This window comes from Nicotiana tabacum, chromosome 8, assembly GCF_000715075.1.
Source record: "Nicotiana tabacum cultivar K326 chromosome 8, ASM71507v2, whole genome shotgun sequence".
In the NCBI taxonomy this organism is placed as follows: Eukaryota; Viridiplantae; Streptophyta; class Magnoliopsida; order Solanales; family Solanaceae; genus Nicotiana; species Nicotiana tabacum.
Window position 1 is genome coordinate 26,976,241 of NC_134087.1, and position 23,717 is coordinate 26,999,957.

Sequence of the window (23,717 nt, forward strand, 5' to 3'; positions counted from 1 at the left end):
GTATTGTTATTTTGGGAAAGGCCGTGAAATTCGCTAAGCGGCCTGTCCCGAATTCTAAGAATTTTAATAGGGTTCCTATTATTCCTAACTTTACTAACGTATTGTTATTGTTATTAAACCCAACTTCCATTACTAACAAATGAGAAATAAGGTTTAAACGCTAGTAGTCATGATTTTTTCATTCAGACGTTCACATACCCATTACAACGAGAGTACATAATATATGCGAGCACATATGTTCGCAACAAATCACTGGATGTCAAATTGTTCCCTTAATAAACACAAATATATGCATAGAAGTAGACATTCTCGTACAAAAACTTAAGTTCACAATATGTTCTCACATTTACTTTAAGCATATGCAGTAACTAATCATAAGATGAACATTTTTAACAAAAACGACAAAAATTGCATTGTTGACATTCATCTTAAACCATAATATGCGAATCGAACGAAATGAAACAAAGGACGAAGAACACTAACCTTCGAACCTCGACAAACCTAGAACGACAAATAGCGCCCCCGACGGAACTCAAGCCGGATCTCACTGAACAACGACGGAACCTCGGACAAACGCCTCGACGTACCGGACCTCGATGAACTAAAGATGACCTCGATGGAAATAGAAAGCTCGGACCCACAACTGTCAACAACCAAGGATTGTCTAGATATGAGGAGGAAACAGCTATAGAGGGTCGTTTGGGGCTGTGGTCGACGCGGCTACTGGTTGCAAGCTTGCGAGGGGTCGTTTGGGCAGTGGTTCATGGCGGGAGGCGTCGCTGGACTGGGGGTCATTTGGCGACGTCGGAGTTCAGTGATGGTGCTTGGACGTGAGGTTGGTGGCGATGGTTGGAGTTTGGACGTGAGAGGGTGGCTGGATAACGCAGCGGCAGTTACTGCTGCTTGACCTGAAGTGAGGGGTCGTTTGGTGAAGATGGTGAGGCTACTGGTCGACGGAGGGAGCTCGTTGCGACGGGGGTGCGCCTGGTTTGTGATGGAGGTGGTTTTCATCGATGGTTATGGCGTTTGGACAGTGGGTTGGGGACAGTAACGACGGAGAAGCTGGACGGGATGGGTGGAGTTGGTTACGACGAGGAAGATGAAGCAGGAAGGGGGTCGTTCGGATGTGAGGAGGAAACAACTATGGAGTAGGGTTTTGAAGTGGAACGATGGTGGTTTCCGTTCGTTCTTCTTCTTTTCTTGAGGAAGAAGATGAACAGTGATCGCCGGGTTTAATGGAGGATCGCCGGACTGGTTGGATGGAGCTAGGAGGAGGAGGAGTGGTCGTGTTTTCCGGCGTTCGTTTGGACAGTGGTCGACGGGCCTGTTTGGTTGTTGACGAAGGTGGTGAGACGGAGAGGGGTTAGCTGGACGGGACGTAAGGAATGGTTGCGATAGTAGGGGTGCTCGGGGTGGTGTTTGGGTGGTGGTGTCCGGGTGATGGTGTTTGGTGATGGTCGCTGGAGGCGTCAGGGTGGTGAGTTGAACGGTGGTGGTTTTTTCCTAGGTTTTCTTAGGATGAAGAAGAGTGCACAGTGCCTTTGCCAAAAAAATTTCCAAGTCCTTCACCTCTGACCCTCTTGGCTTGTTTATTCGTGTATTTTGTAAACTTTTGCCAAGAAAAATGAGCCCCACGCGTGGTGGGTGTCGAGACTTGTGTCCCCCACGCGTGGTGGGGTTCCCCGTGTATCGTGTTTCGTTCGTGTTCCCCACGTGTGTCCCCTCATGTGTGGTGGACTCGGATTATTATGGGTTAGGTCCGAAATTAGGCCTAAAACCGGGTAGTTTGAACCCGAATATTATTCTTTTGCCCGGACCCGAGAAATAGGAACACGACGTTGCTCAACTGATTATGTAAGCAAAAATAACTACAAAAATAAGACTGATAATTAACACAAAACTAGATCTTTTTTAATATTTTTTTTCAAGATTAAAATAACTACAAAATACTAATAAAACTATTTTTTTGTAATTTTCGTTTTTAATATAAAGATAAAATATAAAGTAACATTTTTGTATTTTTCAAAATTAGAATGACTATAAAACATTAATAGAACTATATTTTTGGTAATTTTCGTTTTTAATATAAAGATAAAATATAAAGTAACATTTTTGTATTTTTCAAAATTAAAATGACTATAAAACATTAATAGAACTATATTTTTGGTAATTTTCGAAATTATATAAAGTACAAAAATAAAGTACAATTTTTGTATTTTTTCAAGTTTATGAGAAATACATAAACTAAAATTTATATATATATTTTTGTAATTTTCCTCTTTTGCGACGAAATAAAGCAAAAATAGTCAAAATAGCTATATTAGGCCTAAATTACATATTTATGCTAAAAAATGTGAAAATTCTCGGGGAGGGTCAAAAATCAGGTGTCTACAATTACTCACCTCAATCCGGTCTAAACTCTAGCCTGCGATGCCTTTGCCCCTCGAATTGGCCTCCACTCGCGTCGAATCTATCCAAAATCAGAATCACGACGTCAAAATATGCTAAGGGAACGAAGGCCAAGCAAAAATAATCAATTCACAACATAAATCCCGAAATTACAAAAACCCAACCCCCGGGCCCACGTCTCGGATTCCGATAAAATTTACATCAATGGATTTCTTATCACTCCCCGAGTTCATTCATACCAAAAGCATAAAAATCCAACCACAAATGACCCCTCAAATCCCAAATTCTAGGTCTCCAATTTCAAGCCCTTGTTCTTCAATTTTAGGCTTAATTTCCATAATTAATTAGGTTGATTTCACATTAGAATCGAGTTATAAGTCCATGAATCTTACCTCCAAGTGATTCCCTTGAATCCCTCTTCAATCCTCTTCAAAAAGCTCCAAAAAGGTTCAACAATGGAGGAAATAAACCCCAAAATCGCGGACAAGACGACTATTTAAACCTTCTGATCAGGCCTAAAATCCTTCTTCGCGAACGCGGTCAACGCCTCGCGTTCGCGAAGCACAAATCAACTTTGACCAAAATTTCCTCTTTCGTGATCGTGACCTTCCCATTGTGAACGCGATGTTTTCCTCAGACCACTCTTCACGATCGCGTTACCCCTCTCGCGAACGCGATGAATAAAATACCTCAAGTCCAGCTGACCAAATTCCTCTATGCGAACGCGGTCCACTTCACGCGAATGCGATGACCAAACACCCAACCCTTCATGAACGCGTAGCCTTCCTCGTGAACGCGAAGGCTTAAATCCCAGCCTTCACCAACTAACCCTTTGCGAACGCGAGCACCCACTCGTGAACACGAAGGTCATTTCTCTGCAACACTGATCTGCAATTTTCTGCAATTCCAAACATCTTGAAATGGTCCGATTGACCACCCGAAACTCACCCGAGGCTCCCGGGACCTCAACCAAACATGCCAACATATCCCATAACCTTATTCAAACTTGTTCCAACCTTCGGGACGCTCAAAACAACATCAAAACACCAAATTCGCATCGAATTCAAGCCTAAGAATTCTAAAATCTTCTAAATTATGCTTTTGATAAAAAATCCAACCAAACCACATCCAAATGACCTGAAATTTTGCACACACATCCCATATGACACAACGAAACTACTAAAACTCTCTTAATTCCATTCCGACCCCTATATCAAAATCTCATCTATCAACCGGAAATCGCCAAAAATCCAATTTCGCCTATTCAAGCCTAAATCTACTCCGGACCTCCAAAACTCATTCCGATAATGCTCCTAAGTCTCAAATCACCTCCCGAAGCTATCTGAAACCTCGGAACTCACATCTGAACCCTCTAACACATAAGTCAACATTCGGTTAACTTTTCCAACTTAGGCTTCCCCAAAAGAGACTAAGTGTCTCAAACCATACCAAAACCTTTCTAAACTCGAGCCAACCAACCCGATCACATATAGAACCGATAGACAAAGCAATAAGAAGTAGAAATGGAAAAAATAGAACGGTAACTCATGAGACGACTGGCCGGATCGTCACAGCATGTATTCTCGTGATATATGGGTGAATGATCCTTCTTGGTGTAATATCCTTGCTCACGGATACAATTACCAAAGTGCAAAAGTGGTGGACGACATTAGTTTCCGACACATAGTTGCCAAGGTTAGGGGTTCCAGTTTTCCAACTTTTAAATTTAATACTTTGAAAACATGCATATTACGGGCCATAATATAATATGACATAAATATTATCAAATTTGTTTACTTATTATATCTGTTTGTATTTCGAATATTACGTATAAATGTAACTTTATCGGTATTTAACCCTATGAAAATTAGATTATTCCTTCAATATAAATGCAGGAAAAAAAACATAACAATATTTCATAAGAATCATAAAATATTATACATTAGTCACCACTCACCTCTAATAACATTGCCCCAATAAATTGAAAGATCAATATAAATACTTCATACATAACAAATTCAACATATATATATGTGTGTGTGGTTTTGAAAGTTAATCTTCCTTAACTTTTAGTTACAACAGATTTAATTTAACTTTCATAGTAAAACTAAGAATATGAACGAACATGGAATAGGCTCTTCACGTCTCCGTCCAAACTTTGAGTGGTGCTGTCTAAATAGGTGTGGAAATTAAACTATTATTTAACAATCTATATTAGTTCATTCATAAGAAGAAAAAAACATCTAGAATTTTATTAGAGTTAATTATCTGGAAACATTTTAATATAGGTATATATTAGGGTTGAGAATCGATAAAATGACGTTTTAACTCTGTATTAGCAATACAACAATATCTTTCCTACAAATTGTTAGGTTTATAATTTTACCTTTGTAATCATGATATATACTCTAAAGTGTTAATTTAGAGAAAAAGAAAGGAAGATAGCAATACATTATCTTATTTTGAATGAATTTAGAATATTTCATATTTTATTGTTTGTTCCAAATCGAAAGTAACGGAAGGTGAAATGCGAAACATTATTAGGATTGGTTACAAAGTAAAATGACTCCAAGATGACATATTTTTAAGGTGAAATGCGAAACATTATTAGGATTGGTTACAAAGTAAAATGACTCCAAGATGACATATTTTTATGAGAAATTTTTATAAAGGACTATCTTTTAGTAGTACTTAGCCATCTATAGATACCATTTACTATATTACGGATTATAGATACATTTTCTGTGGTTCTAGGATATATTCGATGTATTTAAGCTATTGTATTCATGAATACAGTAGCAAAAATAGGCGTGAATCAGGGAAGTCCAGCTAATCAGTTGTTGTATTCGAGTGTATCCGACTGTATTCATGGAGTGAAACATGAGATTATAGCTGATATATTATTGTATTCGACTGTATTCACGGCATGAAATAGGGGATTACACTGTTTTTAAAACAGAAAGTGAATCAATTAACATAATAGACTCCTAATATAACTTAACAAACTCAATTATAACACACAAATTTTGTATTTTCAGTTATAAAAAAGATTCTCAACCGAAAAATACCCCAAAAACATAGCAATCTTAAAAGAAATTACATAATACATCTGAATACATAAATTATATTAATTAAAAAAACATATGAATATATTCATGGCATATAGAGTGAATACAATGAAATACATATAATACAGCGGGATACATTGTAATACAATGGAAAAAAAAGACAGTGAATACAATGAAATACATGGAATACAACGAGATACATTGAATTACAATGAAAAAAGATAATGAATACAATGAAATACATGAAAATACATTGAAATATATTAACAGAAAGTCAAGTTGCTCAGCCCCAAACTACGTCGTCTTTGTTCAAGAACAAACCCTAATTTTCGGCGAATCCGTCGTTAACCGGATCGGAGCCGAGGTCATTTCCTGAGCAGAAGCAACCGCCGATAAGAGCGCCACAATGGCAAAAAATAACATCAAAGCCTTCAATACCATATCTCAGAAGATGTAGAAATCACAGAATTGAAGTGGTGGCCCACTTAGGTATCAAAAAAGTTGTGCCGAAGACGATTATGCAGCTTATGAATGTGGAAGGATTGGCGCGAGAGAACGTGGCGAGTCATTTACAGAAGTAGAGATTGTATATGAAGAGACAGGGTAATGAGGGTCCTTCTTCTGATGATGATTTGCTTAATTCCACGCCGGTGAAGCAGAGTTTGTGTGAGTCCGGTTCATTATTGAATAGCCTATCAAAGTAGAGAGAGGAAGAAAATAGTGTAACTGAACAGCACATTTAGTGGCTTATGATTAGGAGGTAACCAAAATTAAATATTTTTCTATAAACACTAAAAGGTGTCTATAGAATATAATTTTTTTAAATGGTATTTATTTAAAATAAATAAGGTGCTAACCTCTGCTATATGTGACGACCCGGCCAGTCATCTCATGAGTTACCGTTCTGTTTCCCTCATTTCTGGTTCTTATTGCTTCGTATAATGGTTCTACATGTGATGGGGTTGATTGGTTGGGGTTTGGAAAGGATTTGGTAAGGTTTGTGACACTTAGTCTCTTTTGAGGAAAGCTAAGTTGGAAAAGTCAACCGGATGTTGACTTGTATGTTAGAGGGCTCAAATGTGAGTTTCGATGGTTCGAATAGCTTCGGGAGGTGATTTGGGACTTAGGAGCACGATTGGAATGAGTTTTGGAGGTTCGAAGTAGATTTAGGCTTGAATTTATGAAGTTGATATTTTGGCGATTTCCGGTTGGTAGGCGAGATTTTGATATAGGGGTCAGAATGGAATTCCGAGAGTTGCAGTAGTTTCGTTGTGTCACTTGGTATGTGCGTGCAAAATTTCAGGTCATTCGGATGTGGTTTGGTTGGGTTTTCGATCAAAAGCAGAATTCGGAAGATTTTGGAAACTTAGGCTTGAATCCGATGTGTTTTGGTTGATTTGATGTTGTTTGAGGAGGTTTAAAGATTGGTACAAGTTTGAATAAGGTTTTGGGATATGTTAGTGCCTTTGGTTGAGGTTCTGGGGGCCTCGGGTGAGTTTCGGGTGGTCAATCGGGCCATTCCATGAAGTTTGGAGCTGTAGAAAATTGTAAGTCAGTGCTACAGAAAAATAACCTTCGCGTTCGCGAAGGGTCAGTTGAGGAAGCTGGGAATTTAGCCTTCGCGTTCGCGAGGAAGGCTCCGCATTCGCGAAGGGCTGGGCATCTGTGCATCGCGTTCGCGGGGGTGTTGTCACGTTCGCGTAGAAGAAATGGGCAGCTGAGCTTCAAGGGAATTGAATTTAGCGCGTTCGTGATAGGGGGAGCGCGATCGAAGGTCTGTCTGAGTAAAGCATCGCATTCGCGATGGGGTGGTCGCAATCGTGAAAGAGGAATTTTGGTCAAGGTATTTTTGTGCTTCGCGAACGCAAGGCTTTGACCGCGTTCGCGAAGAAGGATTTCAGGCCTGGGCAGAAGGTTTAAATAGTCGTCTTGTCCGCGAATTTGGGGTTTATTTCTTTCATTGTTGGTCGTTTTTGGAGCTTTTTGAAGGGGATTGAAGAGGTATTCAAGGGGAATCACTTGGAGGTAATAATTTTGGACTTAAAACTCGATTCTATTGTGAAATCTACCTAATAAATCATGGAATCTAAGCCAAAAATTGAGGAATTAGGGCTTGAGATTAAGAGACTTTAAAATGAGAATTTGAGGGGGCATTTGGACTCCGATTCAGTGTTCTTAGTATGTATGGACTCGTGGAGAGATAAAGAATCTATTAATGTAAAAATTATCGAATTCCAAAACGTGGGCCCTGGGGTAGGGTTTTGGTAATTTTGGGATTTATGTTGTAAATTAATTATTTTTGCTTGGGATTTGTTCCCTTAGCATATTTTGACGTCCTCGTCTGATTTTGGATAAATTCGACGTGAGTGGAGGCCGATTAGAGGGGTAAAGGCGTCGCGAGCTAGAGAATTGACCGGATTGAGGTGAGTAATGATTGTAAATGATGTTCTGAGGGTATGAAACCCAGAATCTATTCACACAAAAATCTAAAATGTATTATTTCAAAATGTCACTGAAATCTATTACACATCTTTATAGAACTAATACAAGTCAGAATGTAACTAACTCCTACGTGGAGCATTTCTACACGTTTGCTTATTATGTCCTCCCTGCCCACATATGCTACATGAATGTTGATTTTTCTGCTGCAGCAATTCACTAAACGGCTTATCGCACTTCTTCTTTGGCCTTCCAGGAGGTCTTTTCCATTTGGGTGATAATACAACATCCTCTGATATATGTGCTAGTATATTCCATTCATTTCGGGTCGGCAACGGATACACATGCACTTCATATGTCATTACAACAGAATTTGGTTTGTAATAATTAGAGCAATAATCTTCTGGCATTAGAAACTTGCTCTTCAATACAGCCCAAGCATGTGGGCATGGTAATTCGTCAACTTGGAACCGCCCACAAACGCATTTTCTCTCTAAGAGGCACATGGTGTAATGCCGTCCTTCATCGTTCACCGTATGCAAGTATTCAGTCGATGGTACCACCTACATTTAAACATAGACCTATAAGTTTTGAACACATATAAACAAAAAAAATCATTTATATACCAAAGAATAGACGTATTAATTACAATATATATATATATACAATTAAAACATAATTTAAATATACAACAGTAAACTTTTAGTTATCAAGGAATCATTATATATATATTGAATTCAAACAAATATGTATTGAATACAAATATATTTTTGCATATAAAATACAAAGACATATAGTTGAATACAACGAAATTGTTTGAATATAGAGGAATACATCATATATGTAGACTGGTAGAATATTAAAGATGATCATAGCTTACCTTATGCATTCATTGATATACATTAAATATCTGTTTATGAAATGCATATGAATAGAAACAAAAATATTAAATTCAACTAACGATACTCTGAGCATATGGACGGTATTTCAAATAGTATAAATTGTGTCGGAAATAAATACACCTTGTACAACGGCTAAATATATGATACAATGACTTATAAAAATAAGACTTACAGTCATGCGTGTAGACATTGCCTCATTCAAAGTAAGCATCTCCTGGTATTTTTTTCCAAACGTTGTGTATGTCTGTGTAGCTTCTTTTCGGTTGCTGCAATTCCACCATCCAAACATCTTCCTAACTTCTTCGAGGAAGTCGAATATTGGCAATTCCCTTGCTAACACAAGTGCGACATTGATTGACTCATCAATATTTAACGTCATGGTCCATCACCTATTAACATGTGCATACAACCTAGTCCACTTTTCGTATCCAGCTAACTCCAAATATTCTTTCACCCTAATATCTACCTTCTCCACCTTCTCCATTAGACTGTCAAATTCAACCTGTGTGTATGCTTTTGCCATCGAGAAGTATATCTCGCTCAACTTTGCATGACTCTTTTTGAGTTTCTTATATACATTGTTCCATAAATGCCATATACAAGCAAAATGTGGTACCTTTGGATACACTCTCGATACAGATTTGATGATACCCTCATTCTTATCTGAAACGATGCGCATATTTTCCCTCTCACCATATGCTTCCTTGAATTGCTCAAAGAACCACGACCTCTCTGAATCAATAACACCATATACTAGTGGCAATATATGACATGTAAAGACAATTGCATACATATTTTTAAAATATGTATTTCAATCTTTAAAATGGAACTCATTTTATATGACATAGGTATTAATATAAACAAATTTTATTAATCCACATACTAACCTGCACCATCCAACGTGTTGGCCGAGACGAATGTCTCGGTATAATAAGATTTTAGGTGACTTCCATCCACAACCACAATGGGTCTACAATGATCGAACCCCTTTATAAGGCATATAAAGATATATACACATACATGAACTCATTTTTTGGAGATTTTACCATTCTAATGCACAACCCAGGAGATGTCATATCTATTGCATATAAGTATCCCGATAATTTATTGTATGAATCAGCCGGTTCGCCTTTCAAAAAATTCATTGCCTTTTCTTTAGCCTGTCACGCCAATATGTAGCTAACATCTACACCTAAATCTGATTTCACATAATCAATTATATCCTTCGGGGTGTATTCCCTCTTATGATTAGTAAGCTTGGACCTGATTAGTAAGCTTGGACCTAATCATACCACCGATAAGGCTGCTACTTGCCTGGTGTTGTTTATACACCTTGTCCTTCAACGGACATGTATGCTTATCATTGAACTCTCTCATTTTGAATAGTTGTGATTCGTTAATGCTAGAAGCCTAAAACCTCCATTCACAATCTTCTGACATACATAATAATATATAGCTGTAAATAATTTATCATTATACATATGATCAGTATTAATGCATACCATAAATACACTCACATACAATTTAATACATTATTATATCTATGTACATAAATTACTATACAAAATAAATATATACAACTGTATAGATTTAAATACGTCTGAATATGCCTATAGTTATATGTATAGATTTAAATACGTCTAATACATCTAAAAAACAGTGAGAGACACTGTGATAAGTATTTATCAGTAACATACAGAAGAATACATGCATTTGAAATACATAAAAAATTCATAAGCACAACAGTGAAGTTCATGTAAAAATTCCCAAATACATCTAAATACATCTTAATACCATTTACAAATACTACCATGAATACAATATACAAAAAAAATGAATAATTAAGAACACTCAAACCTAATAGCATTAGACCGATCAACCCAAAATTGAAATATTTGAGATATAGCATAATGTTTCATCACCTCTTTTAATGCAACCTTATCCTTATATACTTCTCCAGCCATAACCTCCCTTTGATTAGTTTTTGAAATTATCAAATCCGTGTCCAGTTCGAACACCCCAATTGATTCGCCTGAATTGACAACATTAAGAATAAGTGTATTATATGTATCAAAATTATACCTTTGAACTGCTTCGTCTATTTGCACAATGTCGCCTTGAATTAAACTACCTCCAGCTACAACTTCTTTGTCAATTGTTGTTATGCACAAAGGATACATCCCGAATTCTCTGTTCTCTTTTTTCAACTCTACATACACCCTTTAACCTATGTCATTGTGTATTTCCATTTGCGTGCAATTTCCTTCTACTTTGTATTGAATTTTAATGGACTTTGAGCTCAAATCTATGTCTAGTTGATTAGGAATTGAAGCAACGAAATGATTATACGACGCATACTCCTTTATCAGTATTCCATCAATCGAATAATCAACGTAGTTACTCTCATTGTTTCACTTGCCAGAATGACACAATAACACAGTTAAACTTGCTATATGTAAAATTGAATTAAAGCATATTTCTGTATACAATTATATCAATCTCGATTTCTAGTGGTTGAAAACAGAACTTCCACGAACTGGAACAACAGAAAAAGTGAGAATTGAAAATCCAGAGATTGCTCTTTTTTTGCTATTTTTTGGATGAAAAATCTTTCTGGAAGCGTGAAATACAGATTATCGGTGATATAATTGTGTTAGTTGAGTTATATTAGGAGACTATTTGGTTAATTGATTCTCTTTCCGTTTTTAAAACAGTTGAAAGGTTCCTTTTTTTTACGCAACTTACATTACGATATTCACGAATACAGCTCGTGAATACAGTCGAATACAACAACTGATTAGCTGGACTTTCCCTAAATCACGCCTAATTTTGCTACTGTATTCATAAATACAATAGCTTAAATACATCAAATACACTTTATAACAACAGAAAACGTGGCTACAAATAATAATACAGTAAATGGTATCTATAGATAGTTAATAACTACTAAACAATAGTGCTTTATGAAAATTTCTCTTAATAATTCATGCATTAAAATTCTCTCATAACTAGTGTGCCAAACACCCTTAAGAGTCTTTTATGTTTTTCCTTCATGAAAAGTACCTCCTCAACAAAGCTAAGAACACACATGCGAGCGTTCGCACACACGAAGGGATCTTTACTAGCCGGTCGTACTTTATAGGTATATATAAATTATATATTGGTTATATACGATTATATATATATATATATATATATATTACATCTGTACATATATATTTATTTACTGATTGTTTTTTGTTTAAGCGATTTGAGTGAACGATTATTTAGGTTCATTTTAAAAGAAGGGAAAAGCCAAAATGTGCTACGTTGGGCCAGACCAGACAGCAGGCCTTAACTTCATTCTCAAACGGGCCTAACCAACTCAAGAGAGACCATTGGACCAAGGCCCAGTAAGCTTAAGCGCTTTTGCAAATACAAGCTGCATATAAAACCCTAGCTCCTCCTATTCCTCTCATTCTTAGGGTTTTGGAGGCATAAAGAGAAAGGCGAGCAGCTGAGCAAGGCCGTCACCAATGTCGAAGAGAGGTAAATCGCACATTCATTTCTCAATTACAACTATCCTCTACTCTTAATTTCGTTCGATTTAATTTACGTTTCAATCCTTAGCTTATTCAATCTAATTTATATATTCTTTATCTGTAAATGTACCTTTGTTAAGGTCGCGGAGGTTCCGCGGGGAACAAATTCAGGATGTCACTGGGTTTGCCGGTGGCAGCTACCATTAACTGCGCCGATAACACTGGTGCAAAGAACCTTTACATCATTTCTGTGAAAGGTATCAAAGGAAGGCTTAACAGGTTGCCATCAGCTTGTGTGGGTGACATGGTCATGGCCACAGTGAAGAAGGGTAAGCCTGATCTCAGGAAAAAGGTTATGCCAGCTGTCGTTGTTCGTCAGCGCAAGCCATGGCGCCGAAAGGATGGTGTCTTCATGTACTTCGAAGGTATATATTTTATAATAGTTAATCGTTTTTGTTGTCTGTAATTTAGAAATATAGTATATATTTTGCATCAATTATGGGGTGTCAGGTGAAAAAGAATCTAACTTTTTAGTCGTTGGCTTGTAGATTACACATCACACCATGAACTATTTACTTAGTAAAAAGAATTTACTCCATTGAGATACGAGCTACCACCATTCTAAACCTGATTGTTGTTTTGAAAAGTTCAGATCAATTTACAGTGAACTTCATTTTCTTCTGTAATATTGTCTTTAACCTTTTTTTTAAATTGTTGGGTTTTATTATTTGAAAGAATTCAAATTCTGGCTTTGGATTTTAAAATAGGGGAGAGTTTCTGAATAATAGCTCTGAAATACTTACAGGTTTTCTGTGGGGTGCCCTACAAATCTAAAGCCTTAAACAACAAATGAAAAATGACATCATAGTACGGGTTTGTTGCAGTTCTAAGTTGGGTGTTTTTACTTCTGAAAAGTGATATTTGGTCCTCTCTTTTGAGCCATTTTTTGCTTTCTAGAAGCTTACCCACTTTGACTCTTTCGTTCTCAAATTCGCCTCCAAATGCCATTACATCTTTGTGCTCACTTTCTCTTTTACTTATGACTTATGTAAAAAATAAAAATTTATTCAATATATTACAGCATGGACTTTATGATGTGAAATTATTAGGAAGTATGCTAGTCTCCTGGTAGTTTCATTTTTTATGTTAGTGGAGAGTTTTCTATTCTGAGAATCATGTCTTAGATAATTTCGCAGTGTTAATAGGGTATAAAAAGCCCCCAGGGCCTAGCTCAAGTGGCAAAGGGTGGTGGAATTGTGTCATAGGTTCAAGCCCCCACACCATGCAAAGCAAAGCTTGGTATTTTAGTGGAGAAGGGTAGAGGGGCGGACCCATTATCCACTGAGTTTCGAAGACTGCGGTTGGTCCAAAGGATCGGCACCAGACGGATTTCTCGGTGAGATAAGTTTATGACAAGGGCGGCAATAGGCTAGGAGGTTAGTTTTTAGGCCAAATAAATTAGTATTAAAAATGGGAATATCTTAAGTCTAATGTTGGTTTTTAAGCAAATAATCTAGATCAAGAGTTGCTATACTTGTGGGGAAAAATAACTTCTCCTTGTAAGTGAGGAAATCACTTATTCTTTTTTGGTGAAAATATATTCGTTAAGAGAATTTACAATTTAAGGTAACAAGTAAAATTGTTTTCCAAATAAACATTTTCTGTACCAACTACCAAACATATCTTGGGTATGATTATGAACCTTTTATGCAATTAACTTTTTTGCTGCAAAAGTTAGGGGTAAAGTGAGGAGTGCTATCTCTTTTGTTGTCTTTGTGTGTTAGTGTGTGTTGGGTACTTGAGTTGCATGTAATTGTTGATGAAACTGTTGTATTTGAGTTCTTTTGAGCAGCTGCTGCAATTGTTTACAGCCTATATTAAAACTTGCCTTCTGATGCTTTGCTTTCTCCTAATACAGATAATGCTGGTGTAATTGTGAATCCCAAAGGCGAAATGAAAGGTAACTTAATATATTTACTTGCACTGCTTTTTTCTAGACCAAATTACACTGAATTAACTGTTTTTGGTAATTCACTAGCATTAGTTCAATGCCTGAAATCGTTCTATGTAAACGTGCATGAGCCATTTGTCTGCATGGCCGTAAGTTCTTTGGCAATCTTTTCATAATTTGCTAGTTTATGGGATTGTGATTAGCTGTAGCCTGTAGGGACAAGTTGTGATATGGCTAATATCTTGTAAAGCCAGATTTTGTGAGCTGTCTGTGTTATGCATATTATGTTTTCTGTTTTTTTCTTGTAGGATCTGCAATTACAGGGCCAATCGGGAAAGAGTGTGCTGATCTGTGGCCTAGGATTGCAAGTGCTGCTAATGCTATCGTGTAGGAGAGCCTTTGAATAGTTTGAGATTCTCGTTTTGATGGTTGATTTAAGTTTTTGGATATCAGATTGCTGTCTTTTTAAGAGTTACAGAGTATTAGTTTTGCTGGCTGTGAGAATTTTGCATCAAGAATACAGAACTAGTATCTGTTTCTACTGTTTGTTATTTACTTATTCAGGTGAATGCTTTGATCATCTCTTTATCTTAAGTTTGTTACTTGGACGAAAACAAGTTTTGCACTTTATGCCTTCCCTTAACTACTCTTGAATTAGATCACCTGAATACCTAAAATTCCATCTTTAGGATGATTTTGAGATCTCTCAGTGATTGCTCTTCCCTCCTTTAAAATGATTAGGGAATTTGAGTTTTGTAGAGTGAATATTTGTCATGGTTCATTTCGAATACACTTAGATGAATTTTAGATATTGTAGGAGTGTGTTAATAGCTCTTTCCTTATTTTCCTTATCAAAAAAATAACTCTTTCCTTATTTTGAACTAGGGAAGTGGTAAAAACCATACTAATCTATAATTGGTTTATATAAAAGTGGAAAAAGTTTCAACAATATGAATAAAAAATTAACTACAAATATTGATAAAATCGCAATATAAATTTTTAGTAGAGTTAGAGCTTTGATAAGCTACATTTTTAATCAAATTTTTAAGAAAATATTTATATTTTGTGAGTGGGAAGGTTAATAGAGAAAAAATCGGAAATAAGTTTTTACTTCTCTTTGCCTTTTGTTTTTATTTTTGTTTCAGCTGATCTTCTTTTACTTGCTCTTTTCATTTCTTATAAGCATTAAGTGCTGAAAAACACGTTTAAGTGCTGCAGCTGATTTAAAAAATAAGTAGTTACGCGTTTGAATAAAAGTGCTGAAATTAATAATAAGCAGCTGAAGAAATGGGTATACGAAGAGTTTTATTTTAAAAAGAAGTATTTTAGTGATATAATAATACATATTTTCGTCAAACCTAAAGTGCTTATAAGCTAAAATTTGATAAGTTGGGGAGATATGACTTTTGACTTATTTTTGGCTTATAAGCACTTTTAATTTTACCAAACGCATAGATAAGCCAAAAAATATTTATAAGCCAGTTTAACCAGCTTAGAAGCTTAGCCAAACACCCTCTTAGTGACTTTCATTTCTCAATCAATCTAAAAGGCCTCTATTATCGACTGCCGCTCTATCCTCTATTTTTTTGATATTTTTATTTTCTTTTTCTCCCTCTGTTACTTCCTTTATTAATTTTTTCTCTTTCTCCCTAGTCCCTTCTCCTATGGTTACTCCAAAAAATAAAAACTTTTCTCTCTTTTTAATGCTTATAAATTTTTATTGTTTCCTCTTCATTTCCTTCAAAATATATAATAAAATTTTCTTTTAACTATCCAGAAGAGAGTGTTCAAGTGGAGAATAGTCTAAAAAAGAGAAAACCTTATTGTTGCATAGTAATTTACATATATAATCAGGCAAAAATATTTAAGATAAAAAAAGTTATTTTACATAATTAGTTCCGAAAGAAGGATGAACAATAATTTCATGGGAATTTTAAGAGTAATAGATTAGCTTTGATTTCCTGGGAGCAATGCCATTTGACAACCATGAAATAAAGTTTTCATAGTTTTGTTTATATTTGACGAAAAATTCTTGAGAAATTATAATAGCCGCAAAGCCTTTGTGGGATAAAAAGACCTAGAAATTAAAGTTAAAAAAGAAGAAGAAAGCATATGAAAACCAATAGAAAAAAATAGAGTCTAAAAACTCAACCAAAGAGATAAAAAGGAAGGAAATAATTATTTAACTCCTATACTATAACTCTTTGTTATCCTCATCTACTACACATTTTTATTGTACTCACGACTTTACATTCCCTTCTCTATTACGATTTCAATAATACATAGACAATAGAAAGGGAGGAAAAATGAACCAAGTATTGAGATAAAAAAACAAAATAAAAAAATAACTATTTAGTTTTAGAGAAGTGTCAAACTTATGAACTTGACTCCCGTGATAGCATAATGTCAAGTTCTGCACGCTTGTTCTTATTCGTTCCAGCTTGTTTTTAAAAAAGGAAAAAGCAAATAGATATGAAGGTTTTTTTGTAACTCTTGAGACATAATGAGATGTAATAAATAGGATAATTAATATTGAATTATAAAAGAAATTGAATGAAAATGATTTAAGGACTCTTTGTGCCATATCCGTTCCAGTAAAATGATGATAATGGTCTTAAAGGTTTATAATATTAATTAGGTACTAAAGAGAGTGGTAAACATTGAGTAATTGCAAAAGATTAACATACAAAATTAAGTGTACTATTAATTTTAAAGAGTTCATTGAAAGGAATGAGGATTTTTTACCCAAAAAACCCAAAAACATGAGAAAAAAGATAAATGACAATCCTAATCTTAGAGAGGTGCCACGTCATCTTTTTTATCCCAACTTTATATATATATATATATATATATATATATATATATATATATATATATATATATATAGATTTTCTTGTAGTATATCTCATAGAATCGGAAACAGCCTCTTTACCTTTATAAGGTAGGAATAAATTCTGCGTACAATTATTTTCCCTAGGCCCCATTTATGGGATTACATTGAGTTTTTGTTGTTGCTGTACACGTTTGCTCCTGTTTGTTTTTATAACAAGCTTCATACGCATCTGCATTGTTAGTTTTAATTTGTCACATGAATTTGGTAATGTACCTTATATCAGTATTAAGATTATTTTTGTGAGTGAACAAAATTAATATTCTGTTTTAATTTTTGTCGTTTTTTTTTTCGGGACCAATATTTGATACCAGAGAACTGCCAAATATCATGTCATGCGACTTTCACAATTTTCCTTTGTGACGCTCATTGAACATTCGGATAAATCTTTAACAAATGTTTCTGTTTACTAATTTTCTGTTACTCCAATATTTCTTTTTTACTGTTACTACGATTCAATTGACACGTCAAATTTGCGTTTTAAACTTTGTGACAGCTTCAAACAGGGGCGGATCTACATGGGGTGGTACGCCACCCGCACGCTGCGACAGAAATTCTAAATAAATATGTTGATTTCTGTGTGGGTGCCATGGTTCGGCGTTGGTGCTGAAGTTGTTGAAGTTTGGCAAAATGCCAAAGTCCCACATTGGTTGGGAGTTAAGTTTGGGGGGGGGGATTTTTCCCCTATAAAAGAAGGCCTAATGTTTAGGATTTAAACACACCTCTCATTTGCCTTCTCATCTGTTTAATGCATTTGTATCTTCTCTCTTTAGTATTATTTCACTTGTATTTTTGGAGTGGAATAAAATATTGGTTGTGTCCGAGGAGTAGGCAAAATTAGCCGAACCTCGTAAATTCTGGTGTTTCCTTTATTGTTGTTTTATTGTCTTATTTATTATTTGGTGGCTGTCATAATTTTTGGTATAGTAGTTGTGACTTATTCACACTATATACATTTGGCTTCCGCAACAATTGGTATCAGAGCCAAGGTACTGTCTAAGTATGCTCTGTGGTTGCAGCATAGTCTGATCTTCCACATCAGAAAAGATTTATCTTGGTAACTGAGTCAAGGTTCTGTCTGAGTATGCTCTGTGGTTGCAGCTTAGTCTGATCTTCCACACCAGAAAGGAAATAATCTTGATTTGTGTCGTCAGCTATTAAATAATATTTGTGTCAAAGATGGGAGACAATAAACAAGAAGAATCTACATCAAGTGTCAACAATACGTCATCATTGGCATCTTCGCTTATGACAAGAATTGTGTCAAATGCGAAATTTGCGGTAGAAATATTTGACGGGTCCGGACATTTTGGGATGTGGCAAGGCGAGGTTCTAGATGTCCTTTTTTAACAAGGGCTAGATCTGGCCATTGAAGAAAAGAAACCAGATGTTATTGGAGAAGAAGATTGGAGAATTATCAACCGTGTTGCTTGCGGTACCATTCGATCCTACCTTGCTAGAGAGCAGAAATATCCATACACAAAGGAAACTTCTGCAAGTAAATTATGGAAAGCACTGGAGGATAAATTTTTGAAGAAAAATAGTCAAAATAAATTGTACATGAAGAAGAGACTGTTTCACTTCACTTATGTTCCTGGTACCACGATGAATAAACATATCACCAGTTTCAATAAGTTGGTCACAGATTTGCAAAATATGGATACAACTTATGATGATGGTGACTTGGCCTTAATGTTGTTGGCGTCACTTCCTGATGAGTACGAGCACCTTGAAACTACTCTACTCTATGGAAATGACGAAATTTCTCTCAGAGAAATTTGTTCGGCTTTGTACAGCTATGAACAAAGAAAGCGAGAAAAACAGAAGGGCGGAGAAGGAGAAGCACTATTTGTGAGGGGTCGTCCTCAAAGTCAAATGAGGACAAAGAAGGGAAGATCCAAGTCAAGATCCAGACCCAGCAAAGATGAATGTGCCTTTTGTCGAGAAAAGGGGCACTGGAAGAAAGACTGTCCGAAGTTGAAGAATAAGGCCAAACATAACAATGGAAAGGCCATTATGGATTCAAATGTAGCTGATTGTGATGATTCAGACTTCTCATTAGTTACAACAGAGTCATTAACATCATCAGACATATGGTTGATGGACTCGGCTTGTAGCCATCATATGTGTCCCAACAGGGACTGGTTTGTGGAATTTCAAGAAGGAGAATATGGAGTCATCCACACAGCGGATAACAGTCCTCTTACCTCATATGACATTGGTTCAATACGATTAAGGAACCATGATGGAATGATCAGAACATTAACAGATGTTCGATATGTACCAGACTTGAAGAAGAATCTCATCTCTGTGGGAGCCCTAGAATCAAAAGGGTTCAAAATCATTGCAGAAAATGGAGTGATGAGAGTATGCTCCGGTGCACTAGTGGTAATGAAGGCTAATCGGAAGAATAATAATATGTACCGCTATCGTGGCAGTACAGTTATTGGGACAGCGACAGTGACATCCAGTGATGACAAAGAAGCAGAAGCAACCAAGCTATGGCACATGCACTTGGGACATGCTGGGGGAAAATCCTTGAAAACTTTATCAGATCAAGGATTGTTAAAAGGAGTAAAGGTTTGCAACTTGGAGTTTTGTGAGCATTGTGTTAAAGGGAAACAGACAAGGGTTAAATTTGGTACAGCGATCCATAATACTAAAGGCATTTTGGATTATGTACACTCAGATGTTTGGGGTCCTTCCAAAACACCTTCATTGGGTGGGAAGCACTATTTTGTAACCTTTGTTGATGATTTTTCCCGAAGAGTATGGGTGTATACAATGAAGAGCAAAGATGAAGTGTTGGGAATTTTTCTCAAATGGAAGACGATGGTGGAGAATCAAACAGGCAAGAGGATCAAGTGTATTCGCACAGACAATGGAGGTGAATACAAAAATGATCATTTCAATAAGGTCTGTGAAAATGATGGCATCGTCCGACACTTCACTGTTAGACATACACCACAACAAAATGGAGTGGCAGAACGTATGAACCGGACCTTGCTGGAGAAGGTACGGTGTATGTTGTCCAATGCTGGCTTGGGCAAAGAATTTTGGGCTGAGGCAATTACATATGCATGCCACCTCATTAATCGTCTACCATCTGATGCTATTGATGGCAAGACACCATTTGAAAAATGGTATGGAAAACCTGCTGTAGATTATAACTCTTTGCACGTGTTTGGCTCAACTGCATATTATCATGTGACAGAGTCAAAATTGGATCCAAGGGCAAAGAAGGCTATTTTTATGGGAATTACTTCTGGAGTCAAAGTATATCGCTTATGGTGTCCTATGACAAAGAAAGTAATATTCAGCAGGGATGTTACCTTTGATGAATCTGCTATGGTAAATAAGGTAACAGAAGATACCAAACAAAATAAAGGTGCTTCTAAGCAGGTGGAGTTTGAGGGAAAATTTATTTTTCCTACACAAGAAGCAGAGGAGGAAACAAATGAAGATTACCCTCTGGAAGGAGAGCCAGTAGAGGAGATTCCAACTTAGGAACCTCAACAACAACTTGAATCAATAGCAACCAGCAGGCCAAAAAGAACAATAACGAAACCTGTTCGTCTCATAGAGACAGTTGCTTGTGCAACCTCAATTGTAGCTGATGATGTTCCTACCACTTATAAAGATGCTGTCCAAAGTTCAGAAGAAGATAAGTGGAGGATTGCCATGAATGATGAAATACAGTCCCTTCATCAGAATCATACATGGAGATTGGCCAATCTCCCGAAGGGAAAGAAAGCAATTGGGTGCAAATGGGTATTTGAAAAGAAGGAAGGATTTCCTAATCAAGTAGATGTTCGCTACAAAGCAAGATTAGTGGCCAAAGGATATGCTCAAAAGGAGGGAATTGATTACAATGAAGTATTTTCTCCAGTTGTAAAACATTCCTCCATTAGAATTATGTTGGCTTTGGTAGCACAATTGGATTTGGAACTAGTTCAGATGGATGTAGAAACTTGGAGGAGGAAATCTACATGACTCAGCCAGAAGGATTCAAAGTTGCTGGAAAAGAAAATATGGTGTGCAAACTTGAAAAATCGTTGTACGGATTGAAACAATCTTCTAGACAATGGTACAAGCGATTTGACGAGTTTATGTTGCGGCAAGGGTACAAGAGAAGCAAATACGATCATTGTGTGTATTTGCACAAGCTTAAAGATGGTTCCTTTGTATATCTTCTCCTATATGTTGATGATATGTTGATATCTTTCAAGAATTCGGAAGAAATTGATAAGTTGAAGATTCAACTGAAGAAGGAGTTCGAGATGAAGGATTTGGGTGAGGCAAAGAAAATTCTTGGCATGGAGATAATTAGAGATAGACGTTCAAAGAAACTCTGTTTATCTCAAAAGGAATATTTGAAGAGAGTACTTCAACGTTTTGGCATAGATGACAAGACTAAGCCAGTTAGTACTCCACTTGCTTCCCATTTTAAGCTAAGTACTATTATGTCGCCAATGGATGAAGCTGAACGAGAGTATATGTCAAAGGTACCATACGCAAATGCTGTTGGTAGCTTGATGTATGCAATGGTTTGCACAAGGCCTGACATTTCACAAGCTGTTGGAGTTATTAGCAGATATATGCACAATCCAGGGAAGGAGCATTGACAAGCTGTGAAGTGGATTCTACGGTATATTCATAATACTGTAGACGTCGGGTTAGTTTTTGAGCAGGAAGACAATCAGTTTGTAGTTGGATATTGTGACTCAGATTTTGCGGGTGATATGGACAAACGAAGATCAACTACTGGTTATGTGTTTACTTTTGCAAAAGCACCAGTTAGTTGGAAGTCTACTTTGCAGTCAACAGTTGCTTTGTCTACAACAGAGGCAGAGTACATGGCTATTACAGAGGCTGTGAAGGAGGCAATTTGGCTTCAAGGATTGCTAAAGGAGCTTGGTGTTGAAAAAAAAGGTATCACAATTTTTTGTGATAGTCAAAGTGCTATTCAATTAGCGAAGAACCAAGTTTATCATGCAAGGACGAAGCATATTGATGTTCGGTATCATTTCGTACGAGAAATCATAGAAGAAGGAGGAGTCACAGTGAAGAAAATTCATACTACGGAGAATCCTGCTGATATGCTAACTAAGGTGGTGACTGCGATCAAGTTTCAACATTGTTTGGATTTGATCAACATTGTTGAACACTGAAGATTGAAGATGAAGACACAACCAAAATTTGTTATTGAGAGAGAATTGAAAATGTGGAATTTTGCCAAGGTGGAGATTTGTTGAAGTTTGGCAAAATGCCAAAGTCCCACATTGGTTGGGAGTTAAGTTTGGGGGGGATTTTTCCCCTATAAAAGAAGGCCTAATGTTTAGGATTTAAACACACCTCTCATTTGCCTTCTCATCTGTTTAAGGCATTTGTATCTTCTCTCTTTAGTATTATTTCACTTATATTTTTGGAGTGAAATAAAATATTGGTTGTGTCCGAGGAGTAGGCAAAATTAGCCGAACCTCGTAAATTCTGGTGTTTCCTTTATTGTTGTTTTATTGTCTTATTTATTATTTGGTGGCTGTCATAATTTTTGGTATAGTAGTTGTGACTTATTCACACTATATACATTTGGCTTCCGCAACAGAAGTCTCTCATTAACCGTATGTATCTGGGTTCAATTCTTTGCAGCAGTCTCTTCCTCCTATTTCGTTTTACCCTTTTTTTCTTCTCGTTTGCTAGTAAATCTTCCATCCTCTTTCTTTTTTTAAATTTCTTTACATTAGCCTATATTTTGTTTCCTACAATTATATTATTTCATAAGCAATTTCTTTTGATGCATAATTTTAAAATTCTAAGTAATATATAGTTTCTCTTTTTAGTGATACAATATTAGTAATTTATATATTGGAGTATAATTTGAACAGTATCATTTGTTGGTTTTTGAAAAAAAATCATGATTAAAAGAAGTTTTAAGTTGATTCTCATAAATTGATAATTTTAAAATTTTCGCTTTGAAAATAGTCGTGATATAACTCAATAATTAAATTAAAAAAATTAACCCAATAATAATAATCAATTAATAAAATCAAACAAAAATTATATACTAGTAATTAAGCTACTCTTTAAGAAAACTTTCTATATGGATGCGTACTTTCATAAAATAATTTTTTTTTTTGGAAATTTTATCCTAGAAAATAGTAAACCAAACGTAAAAATTGAACTAAAATCGAACTTCTTTGCCTTTTTTAAATATAAGACCTAATTGGAATAACCAAAAAATAACTAAATCATCTAGTCGTCCTATTCTGTCTTTCTGGCTAGTGGTAGGTGTGTGAATCATACATATATATATATATATAAAAGAAATTTTCATAAAGCACTATCTTTTGGTAGTAATTAGCCATCTATAGATACCATTTGCTATATTACAGATTATAGATACCTTTTTGTGTGGTTATAAGATGTACTTGATGTATTTAAGCTATTGTATTCATGAATACAGTAGCAAAAATAGGCGTGAATCTGGGAAGTCCAGCTAATCAGTTGTTGTATTCGAGTGTATTCGACTGTATTCAT

General features: G+C 35.9%; 2 protein-coding genes across 2 annotated transcripts; one reads left to right on the forward strand and one right to left on the reverse strand.

Moving 5' to 3' along the window:
- Nucleotides 1-8,038: 8,038 nt before the first annotated feature.
- Nucleotides 8,039-9,197, reverse strand: LOC107761644 (uncharacterized). The gene is made up of 2 exons (XM_016579890.1): nucleotides 8,991-9,197; nucleotides 8,039-8,479 (listed from the first exon to the last, which is right to left on the reverse strand). Exons 1-2 carry the CDS (start codon nucleotides 9,195-9,197, stop codon nucleotides 8,039-8,041), a joined length of 648 nt encoding a protein of 215 aa, XP_016435376.1.
- Nucleotides 9,198-12,229: 3,032 nt separating this feature from the next.
- Nucleotides 12,230-14,904, forward strand: LOC107761645 (large ribosomal subunit protein uL14). Its single transcript, XM_016579891.2, has 4 exons — nucleotides 12,230-12,346; nucleotides 12,480-12,764; nucleotides 14,258-14,299; nucleotides 14,599-14,904. Exons 1-4 carry the CDS (start codon nucleotides 12,334-12,336, stop codon nucleotides 14,679-14,681), a joined length of 423 nt encoding a protein of 140 aa, XP_016435377.1. The 5' UTR covers nucleotides 12,230-12,333; the 3' UTR covers nucleotides 14,682-14,904.
- The last annotated feature ends 8,813 nt before the right edge of the window (nucleotides 14,905-23,717 follow it).

Excerpts from the sequence above, each read along its gene's own strand:
- LOC107761644 (XM_016579890.1), bottom strand. The coding sequence starts at position 9,197 with ATGACGTTAAATATTGATGAGTCAATCAATGTCGCACTTGTGTTAGCA. Across the intron at positions 8,480-8,990 it reads CAATGTCTACACGCATGACT|GTGGTACCATCGACTGAATA; the intron begins GTAAGTCTTATT and ends GTTTAAATGTAG.
- LOC107761645 (XM_016579891.2), top strand. Across the intron at positions 12,765-14,257 it reads TGTCTTCATGTACTTCGAAG|ATAATGCTGGTGTAATTGTG; the intron begins GTATATATTTTA and ends CTCCTAATACAG. Across the intron at positions 14,300-14,598 it reads TCCCAAAGGCGAAATGAAAG|GATCTGCAATTACAGGGCCA; the intron begins GTAACTTAATAT and ends TTTTTCTTGTAG.